At 39.7% G+C, this 10,686-nt stretch overlaps 1 protein-coding gene across 1 annotated transcript; it reads right to left on the bottom strand.

The window, feature by feature from the left end:
• Positions 1 to 5,940: 5,940 nt before the first annotated feature.
• LOC139728259 (uncharacterized) lies at positions 5,941 to 10,216 on the bottom strand. Its single transcript, XM_071639218.1, has 3 exons — positions 10,211 to 10,216; positions 7,032 to 7,372; positions 5,941 to 6,589 (listed from the first exon to the last, which is right to left on the bottom strand). Exons 1-3 carry the CDS (start codon positions 10,214 to 10,216, stop codon positions 5,941 to 5,943), a joined length of 996 nt encoding a protein of 331 aa, XP_071495319.1.
• Between the last annotated feature and the right edge of the window lie 470 nt (positions 10,217 to 10,686).

Genomic DNA, 10,686 nt, shown 5'->3' with positions numbered 1-10,686 from the left:
ACAAGGTTCAGAAATGGATTTAGAACTCATTTCCACAAGACAATATGCAGTTGTTTTGTCCACACAAATACTACGTGAGCATCAATACAAAAGCTAGTACCAGTAGGCCTAATTACTTTTTTAGCTACATCAGCATATTTAATGTTAGAATTAAAGACCCAAAGATGATCTCTGCCAAATTTCAATACCTAAGGTCACCTGTAACTTTCATAAAAAACAATGTTGAAAATAGTACCAGTCATCGTCTGCTACAAGGGGGATCGATCTCCATGATGTGTGAGCACGCTGATCTTCAGCTAACGTTTTTAGAAGTGTGATCGTCACAGTGGACCAACACTTAACACGAACAGTACACGCATCATACTTCTTACCTAGTACAGTAGTAGATGATCACGACACATGACGTGGGAGCTAGTGTACGTGGTATTCTCTCAGCTGTTTGGATGCTCAAAATCAAATGTAGCGGCAAATAAAAGTCCTTTTTACTACATACAGTGTATATAATGAACAATAATCATAAATCACCAAATTTCACCATTCTTTATTACCGTACTGATCGAGATCACCATCTCATCTGGCAACACAGACCAGTGTCAGTGATTCGGCTGTCAACTCAACAATAGCAATGTAGAGTATGTGTCTGGCGCTAGGCGCTTCTAATGTATTGCTTTAATTAGCACAGCTTAGTAACAGTTAGGACCCTATAGTATAAGTTCGATCTCAACACTCGACCACAGTAATCTCTGTGTGATGATATGCTTACGAATGTCAATTCAATGACTAACGACCAACGTTTCATTCATCACTCATTTTTTTTTTTTTTTTGAATACTGGTACTCGTAGTTCAAGCCCTAGATCCCTACGTGTAAAATTAAAGTGTTGTCTCAGAAGACTCAACGTATTATTAGATCCCAACACCTAGCGTGTACCATCAGCTGAGTTTCGGCCTCGGATTCTAGCTGTTGGTAAGGTGTTCTATAGTATGACCAGCCCCATAGCTAACTGTGTACAAACCATTGTACATTAATTGTTCGAAGGAGCGCCAGTACGGGCCCGGGGTTATTCGTATAGAACCCTGGCCTAAAGGTAACTTACTTATGGTCGTTTACGGAGAGGTATAACTAGATCGATCTATGGTTTGCTTACCTTCAAAAATGTGAATAATATCTCCGCCCCACTCAATTTGAAGACAGACATTTTCTCCCGTCCATCACGACATCCAGGCTCAGATTCTCACGATTGCACTTACACGCACGTAAATCTGTGATCCTATGCATAATACACGCACAGTTAGCACACAGCACGCAATTGCACACAGTCCACGCACAGGCAACGCGTCGCTCTTCAGGTAAACCTGCCCGCGCCCAAGCCAGGGGAAATTGCGGCTGGTGATTGGCTTAGCGTAAACACATGACAGGGGAATTCTCAATTTCTATTGGCCTAGCCAAATGCGTTTAATTATGTATTCACTCAAAATTCACTCGGCTTAATTTTCACTCGGAATTCACTCGGCGAATGGGTTTCACACAAATTTCACTCGTTACAAGAGTGAAATTCACTCGACAACTAGTGAAAGTCACTCTTAATTGAGTGAAATTTTATTCACTCCTTCCGAGGAGTGAATTATTCACTCGAAATTTTTTAGAGAGTAAGAAATAAGGAAAGGGGGTGAAAGGAAAGGGGCGATGAAGAGGGAGCAAAAGAGAAAATTGAATGATTGTATGAACGTTTTTTTTTTCTTGATTCACACACAGTTATTAATATTGTATCACACTATGTAGTTTTTTTCTTTTTGTTACTGTTATTTTGGTTTTGCATTGTCCTTAGGTTATTGCGTTTACTAGTTCTTTTCTTTTGTACAAATAGCACCAGTGCGCTTAGAAACACCGGTATAAAAGCCATTTAAATGCAACAATGATAATGATAATGATGATGATGATGATGATGATAATAATAATAGTTATTATTATTATTATTATTATTATTGTTATTATAATGATTATTATCATTATTATTATCATCATCATCATCATCTTATTTATTATCATAACAAAAAAGTGGAAAGGCCGAGAATATAGACATCACAAATGATTTTTTTTTTTAAATCGGATTGGGGCAATATGATGAAAGAAATGTAATCAGTCTATCAGTACGCCCACATAAAGACACACCCTAGCAAAGGACATTCATGGAGGCCAGCTGTTGATCGAGCTAGTCGATAATGAGGGCTGGATTTGATAGCAGAAGATTGTCTTAAACCAAACGGTCTCCTTCGAACGAAGCCCGCCAGGACGGTGACATGAGGAAAAAAATCTCAATGGATTATTGCGTTCCCTCGCAATGATTATTGCGTTCCCTCGCAATCCTACGTCAGCGTATGTAGTTCAGGTTTTTTTTTTTTTTCTCTCTCTCTCTCTCTCTCTCAGTTAGGCCTGGTTGAATTCTGTATGAGCGAGGAAAAAAAAATGTGGCACGCACAGCATCAACATCGAAGTTCTCCTCAAATTATTTTGAAACAATTACTGATCACATCAAACAGAAACATGCAGCTGCAAAACTCAATTTGTCAGCGTAATCAGCCATAACATCTCAGAGAGATATAAAGAGATACAACAGTGGTAATCGGTTATTTAATATCAAAAAGGCATTGTTATTTTTCTTTCATTTTATTTCATTAGAGATGAGATAATCGCATTCCTTATAACAAATATGTGGACACGACCCACACATAATGGAAGGTACAAACAGGATAAACACGTTTTTGTGTATCTGACAGTATGTGGCCCATTTGATGACTACAGTAAGTGTGACTCATTTATCCTTTTACAATGAAATGTTGAAGTTTTAATTATCAAATATCTGTTAATATGTTACGAGACTAGTTTCTTAAAGAATGATGGATGAGGGTATGATTACAAGCTCTCTCGCATCACATCGTATCAATACGTATCATGCATCATTATACACATGTTTAACTGATACCAGTATCTCTGTTTTTACAGACGTGTCTATCTGTATATAGAATCCCAACCCGGATCCTGAGTGAAGGAAATTAAGTGCTGCGGAAAGTACATCTTTTGTGGTATTCAGCATGAATGCATATCTCCGACATAATGTCACCATAATCAACCACCTCCAGATATTCTTTAAAGTATATTCACATCATGCACGTATCATGGATATTATTATCTTGTCGTGCTATCTCAACAATGATTTCACTGATTTGTAATTCACCTAATACACGAAGAAAAAAGTAAAACATGGGTTATATAGACAAATCAATGTCTCAATACAAAACCAGTCAGTTATGGTGGGTTTTACATAATATCATATTAACTGGAGCCTATATTGTGATACACAATTTAACACGAAATAATGATTAAACACCATTTTATAGCCCCATACTTCATTCACCTAATTACATTATGACATTATCCCAATTAACCACACAAAGCCTCACTGCAATACATTATATCACTATAGCAAGCATTACATTGTACCAGCGAATATCATACAGTGTATATAGTGAAGCAATCTATATTATTGTGTCGTTTATATTCATTTTACATTTTGTGGAAAATGAGCAAAAATTTTGTGAAAGAATTTGATCGTTGCAAGCACACCTTGTGATTGGTGCTGAGTATAATTTCACAATATTGGAGTGTATGATACTGTGTCTGAGTGTGAATGCGTATGTCTGATGTGAGAGTGAGTCTGTATGAAGAGAGGGAGAGAGGTGAGTTAGAGGGTGGGAGGGAAAACAGGCTGTTTTCCCTCCCACCCTCTCACCCACCTCTTTCCCTCTCTTCATACAGACTCACTCTCACTAAACAGGTGAACGCAGCCGGGGTGCGGAGGGGTTGCCAAGTGCGGCCGACACGGCGCGAATCGGTCACGAGAGTTCGGCAGTCGGTTGGTGGATGCAACCAAACAACATGAACTATAACCCATGTCATGCACCTGTTTGACATTCAACTCGATCAAGTTGGGGGTCGCGTGTAGGATATATCGATTATATAAAATGAGACAGGAATCACGAATTTCAGACCCCCACTATAATGACTAACTTAAATTCTTATCGACATCTTATGCCTTACCCTTCAGTGGCAGAGTTCAAGCAAGGAATGTGAGTGCAGATTTAATATGCTGTTCTTGCCCGCTTGGGAGTGCCTGGAAGTCAAATTGTACAGTGTTTGGTTTTATTTTGTCCTTGCATTCTTTTTTTCGCTTGAAATATTCTACATGAAAATTTGGAATTTGATAACGTGAACATTCATAAAGGTCCAGCACCATTGCCAACAGGTCCCTGAGAATTCCGCTTCGTACCAGACTCCAGGCTAACTGTCTACTTCATAATCGTGCCGCACATTGCAGTATACTATCGCCACCCTATACAAACTATAAAAGACTTCGACATCAACTTTGGGATTCAAAAGAAGTTGCTAATTCATGCCGATAGAAAAATAGAGAGAGAGAAAAAAAAAGGGGGGAACGGAATACAATCTTAACACTCTTTCTCACTCCCACTGTAGCACGCACACGAATCGATGGAATTGAGCCTCAGTTATGCGGGTTTCCATATTCACTTCCTCCTGCTGCAACGCATTGTGTTACCCGCAAAAAAAGAAATATCGAAAAAAAAAAACACTCATGGACTCGACAGACCAATTGCGATTTGTGGATCTGAAACATGGACTCTAAGGAGAGGAAAAAAGTAGACTTGAATCCTTGGAGATGAAATGCCTCAGAGCAGAGACTGTATGAATGACAAGGGGGAAAAGGAGATGGAGAGAGGGAGAGAGAAATCTGGATACACAATTTCTGAATTCCGCAAGGTCGAGAAAGACAATGTACGTGGGTGTATTCGTCTATGCCTTGTGCTAACGGACAAACAGTTGGAAAAAGAATATCAAAATAATTTAAAGATTTAACAGTATTGATGTCGTCATTCGCTGTACTGCGTCCGCAAAATGAGAGGAATAGTTGATGATACGAAATAAATTTGAGGAAAAAAATATACTACAAAGGATTACATATTCTATAGAGGGCTTTACGTATAAAAAAGGAGAGACAGAGAGAAAAAAGGCAGAGAACAAGACCTCAGAGTGTGTTTATATTGTGTGAAAGATAGATACCGTGAGAGAGTACTACTTATGCCTAAAAATACTGAACTTCCAAGTGTTCTTCTACGGATGGCAGATGTCTTTGCAAGAATTATGGAGTGGACATTTTGCCCAGTTTTTCGTAGACATTCAACTGTTTCCTGAGTATCATATAGCAAAATAAGAGCTGAAATCATCATTCTTTAGTGATAATGATATCTTATCATTCCTTAGAAACGCTTGGACGTCAGCCGAATGAGACGAGGAAAACTGTCTGATTCATAATGCTGCATCCCAACTGATGGGGGGGGGGGGGGGGTTTGAATTGGCCGCCATTTTAGCCGATGGCAGAATCTAATCTTTTTATAAATAACCCCGTCGTGAACCTAGTGATAATAGAATCTTAGGTATGGATCAAACAAAAATGGGAATTCTTTAAGGGTTGGTGAGAAGAACGAACAGATCCTCTTTGGTTACAAAGTAGCAACCTCAGTCTTGAGGGATTTCATTAATCGAGTACATCTATATAATCTTTCGAAATCATTTATAGTGGTTTTCTTTTTAGCTAATAAATTACAACAGAGACGATAGTGACACGTAGAGGCCAACATGTTGTGCCTTGCTGGTGTATATTTTTCTTCACACCTATAGTCTTTTTAAGTAAAGTAAAAACGCAAGTGTTGATTTATCACTTCTTATCTTATTTTTTTTCTTATTTTCAGTTTCCTCGTATAACAAAAAACGTTTTATTTCTATCACGAACACTTTGCTGTATCATAAAAGGGGGACAACACGTAATTAGGCTTTTGGAGTATACATTACAAAGGTATATCGGATGTTACACCGTGATTCGATGTTCATACATTTCCTCGAAATATTTCATTGTCTCGTCGATTCCTTTGATGACGTCGGGTGTCAGTTTGTCGCGAGGCACCTGCTTGGTGGGCGGCATGAAGCACGAACTCCGCATGGCCCGCCCGTAGAAGGGCTGCATCTGAATGATCTGGTCATCGCCACACTGCTTCCACGTCTTGCAGATATCGATCGAGGGGTCCCATTGCATCAATGACTCGCTGAACGGCAGCCCCACCAGCTCACAATACTTCTGCAGAATCTCCCGCGGGTTGTTCAGGAGGTCGTCGGTGTCGATCACGATGGGGTCCGGCTCGATCTCCTCGCGGACGTATTTCCAAAAGTCGTAGACGTCTTTGATGTAGTAGCCGGAGTCCATGTGTTTGCAGTCTTCCAGGAGGTCGAAGGTCTTTTCGTCCGCTGCCGTGCCCGACAGGAGACCCTGAGACATGAAGTGGTCGAAGTATGCTTTGCGGAAGGACTGGATGGTTCTCTCAGGCGTTCTGATGAGGAACGTATGCCGATAACCGTCGGGAAGGTAACGGAGCGTCTTCTCGTTCAAGGCGAAGCACATGTCTTTGACGAAGACATGTTTGCTTTTTGATGACTCTAACCGTGGTTTCAGTTTTGAGAATCTAGATCAAGGAAAGGAGGAAACAGAAAACAAACTGAGCCTGATGCAAAATAGAAAATAGCCTATTTAAAGTGTTTGATTACAATGTCTATTGTAAATGAGTAATCTGGGGGGGGGGGGCATTTCATGAAGGAACTTGTCGGATAAAAATATCTGATAAGTCTCTTTTATCCGACAAGTTTTGAGAAATTCTCTATTCTGATTGGCTGATTCCTCTGAACATGTCGGATATAATTGACTTGTAACTTCCTGTCAGACATTTTATCCGACAAGTTCCTTCATGAAATGCCCCCCTGAAGAGACACAAGAAGGACTTCGACGGTCAATGCCAGTTTACTCTGGCAGTGTAATTATCTTGAAAAATGTAAACGTAACATAACTAACATAATAAATAGATGCAGTATTCCAAGAGAAGAAACTTTAACCACTGTGTGATTTCTTACACGATCCGCTCAGTTATCACATTGGAGTTGGTCATCTTCCGCATCAGCTCTGTGGTCTTGGCAAAGATGGCCTCGTTTCCCTCTAGCTCCATCGCGATCTCTTGCCCCGTCGCCGCCTGGAGCTCCTTCGAGGAGAGGAAACAGTAGACGAACGGTTCGGACCAGACTTCCATGCCCTCGATGAAACTGAGGCACTTTGACAAGGCGGTTGAGACCGTTCTTGGGCTGCACCAGAGGAACACACGGGTGCCATTTTCTTCCCCAATCGACGACGAGCAGTTGTTTCCTGCAGTATCGCCAGCGTTCTTCGCCAAGGTACTTTGCCACTTCGAGCAGCGTCCCTACTTCGTACATTCATCAGATCAAATGTCACCCTTCTTTACCTGCACCTGCCTCAATTTCGTTGGTGTTTTGGCAAAACGCGATGATTGGTTGAATGTTTCAATGACTGTTCTGTAAAGTGTACAATCATACATACTTAGATCTTTTCATTCTCGGTTGTACTTTGTATCTGTCTCGGTGCGGTTATTGGCTGAGTGTTATGATTATGGATAATATTCCTCATGTTTATTCTGGAAATGTGTGTGCGCGGTCCGTTATAAGCTACACGTTTGTCGTGAAATATAGAATGGTTTTGTCCAATGACACTCTTCTTCTTCTTCTTCTTCTTCTTCTTCTTCTTCTTCTTCCAGTTAAGTACAGACCACCGTTGAAATGGCGTATCATCGTTCTTGTGCTTGCAAGAAGAAAAGTAAAGTAAATAGATCACTACAGATTCTATGTGTTGCTTAAAAAAAAAAGACAGGAGAGGCTTAACGAAGCCTAATTTGTTGCACCCCCTGTTTGAAAATCTCTAGAGAGGTTCTATTGATTATACTTGGTTGAAAAGAATTCCACAGTTTAATTGCATGCATCAGGAAAATATCTTCTGATATGTCAGTGGATTCTGGCATACGGAATTTGACATTTGTTTGGATTCTCACGTGTAGACGGTCCAGTGGCTGGTACAAAGTGTACGTTCGGGATGTCCGTCGATGTGCAGTCGGTGGATTATGGATTGTACCATGCATATACTCTTTGCTAAGACCCTTCTCTCCTGAAGACTGGTCCACTGAAGGTGCTTCAGCACGTCAGCTATACGCTGCTTGTGTATACGGCTATAACAACGAACAGGTCTAGAAGAATAACAGCAAGTTATTTACCATCCTCAAGACCTCTTGCAAGGTCTTGCACAGAAAGTAGGAGTTGAGATGTGCATGAGCGCTTCTTTTACGAAAGCTATGCTGGGCGTCACATAAGATGCTATGCATGGTGGTCGAGATGGTCACGAATGCTGCTGCAAACAATATGTGTTCCAAGATCTTACATATTATGATGGATGTCAGTGAGATGGGTCTTTAGTTTCTGCCTTATATCTCTCTCCCTTCCTGAAGACAGGAACTACATCTGCCATTTTCCTATTATCACAAATGATGCGCCTTGGTTGACTGATGCTTGAAATAAACACACTCATAATTATAAACACACTCACACATCTAAATACCCACAAGTACACTCGCACAGAAAGACAGAGAAAGATTACGAATCAAACCTATAGCTATATTCACCAACAAAAACAACCTATACACACGAAAAAAAAAATCAAACAAACTTGTGCACTCGAAAACACACGCACACCCCCCCCCCCACACACACACACATACACACATAGCCAAAACATCGACAAAAGAGATGTTGGTGGTTGATTGTTAAGTATGATACAAAGGTAAAGGAAATACTCCCATCGGGTCAAGTTTTACTTTGAAACTCACTGGTGAAGATTAAGATCAATGTATAGAGGGTACAAACATTGCACTCAAGCAAACATACAAACATAAATCAGCCTGGTAAAAAATAATAATAAATCGAGCAGAAGGATCGAGCTCTTATCGATGTGTCAAGGCACCCATGGTGTGCAGAGCTAAATTTCTGCGTGATATATATGCAAAGTGCAAAACAAACTACATGAAAGAACGATTATACCTAATCATTAATCAGGATAAATGGTTATATAGGCACGTGCATGAAGAAGTCATTCCACTCTGTTTAGAATGCATCGAAATAAACAAATCGGATGTCTTTTCCTCTGTACTATTCCCAAAATATAACTCATGTCACTTTCTCACTGCTTCTGCAAGAGATAAAGATGGCCGCCTCTCGGCGTCGATTTTGGATTTCCTTTATACTCATTTAGACTTTGTTCGTTATCAAGCTGTGGCTGTTTCACCGTTTATCAAGGGACTATAATGCATCATATTATTACCCGCAACCTTAGGCCCGACAGTAACTTGTCAATACAATAGTTTCCACCGACACATTTCCCTCCCTGAATTAAGAGAGGGTGCAGGGGTATAAGAGGAACAGAATCCGTTGTTTGCGTGTCTACGTTCTCTTTGTCAAAATCGACATTCCAGCATCCCATTTTTGTTCCTTTGCGATGGAATAGAGGATGTTATTTGCGTGATAAGTCAATTCGAGTTCATGTATGCATGCGAATCATATTGATAAGAGGCATGAGCAAGGCCCGGAGAATTGGTACACACGATCTGAGTACGCGTGAAATGTGGTGCACTTTTATTCTGGCGTGAGAGCCTATATCATACAAACCCTCGGAGCAGTCGTGTTAAATAAGTACTTGGGTTGTACAGAATGGTAGCATCGTGTCGCATCGCATCGCGTCGCGTCGACTTGATTGAAACCTCACCATTCATATCTTGTAGAAGCTCCAAAATAATATGAGTGCATTCTGATACAACCACTGGTAAGACTCATACAAGGGAAGTAAGTGGATTCGCATGAATATTGTGTATTTGGGTCAGATGAAGTCAGTCTTTATTATGAGGGACCTATAGATAACTGGCAGGTTGAATCGGGAGTTTTAAAAAGAGTTCTTTAGGGTGTAAAATATGGATGAATGAATTATCTTCTTCTTCTTCTTCTTCTTCTTTTTTGCCATTCTTAAATCGTATGATTCAATACCAACGAAAGAATGTTTCTTCTATGGGTACAAGTAGGCCTACTCAGCCTCTACATGGCCCAAACGTTTCTTCTTTTTATGTTGTACAATGTATTTTGATGTTATTTCTATCAACAAGTTGGTTTGATTTTACTCTTTTTATTACAACTATTGTTTAACTTACCTCCATGGAGCGGAATAGTGCTTAAATCATAACACGAACCACTATACTCTCATAATATATGTTTTCCCGGCTAATTTCGCACTTTTGTCAGTCCAAATCCTTATTGCTGCATTCAATTAAGCAAAATTTAGCGTAGATGACTTGTTCGGTATTTTGATTTTATAATCTCTTCATTCAAATTCATTTTGGAGCATTCAAATTACCTTTAACCTAATTCTAATTAACACTTTTTCAATTGAAATTCGTAAAACAAGCACTATTTCGTTTTTCGTTCATTCAATTTAGAATGATATAGCCACGTGATTACGTTTATGCTGCGCTCGTTCATTCGAAATCATTTTTGGGAATCCAATTTAACATCTTTTGCAGTCAATTTAGCACACATGTTTATGCTTTGGTTCTTTTTTTATATTTTTTTCAACATAGTTATTGTTTTGAAAGCATCATTAAATTTCATATTTTTGTAGAGAGATTTT

The sequence above is a fragment of the Diadema antillarum genome, unplaced genomic scaffold (assembly GCF_040938485.1).
Source record: "Diadema antillarum isolate AM-2024a unplaced genomic scaffold, OU_Dant_1.0 seq00000170_RagTag, whole genome shotgun sequence".
In the NCBI taxonomy this organism is placed as follows: domain Eukaryota; kingdom Metazoa; phylum Echinodermata; class Echinoidea; order Diadematoida; family Diadematidae; genus Diadema; species Diadema antillarum.
The sequence above is the reverse complement of the archived record's forward strand: the minus strand, read 5'-3'. Positions and strand labels throughout refer to the sequence as shown.

Excerpts from the sequence above, each read along its gene's own strand:
- LOC139728259 (XM_071639218.1), bottom strand. Across the intron at positions 6,590-7,031 it reads GTGATAACTGAGCGGATCGT|ATTCTCAAAACTGAAACCAC; the intron begins GTAAGAAATCAC and ends TCCTTGATCTAG.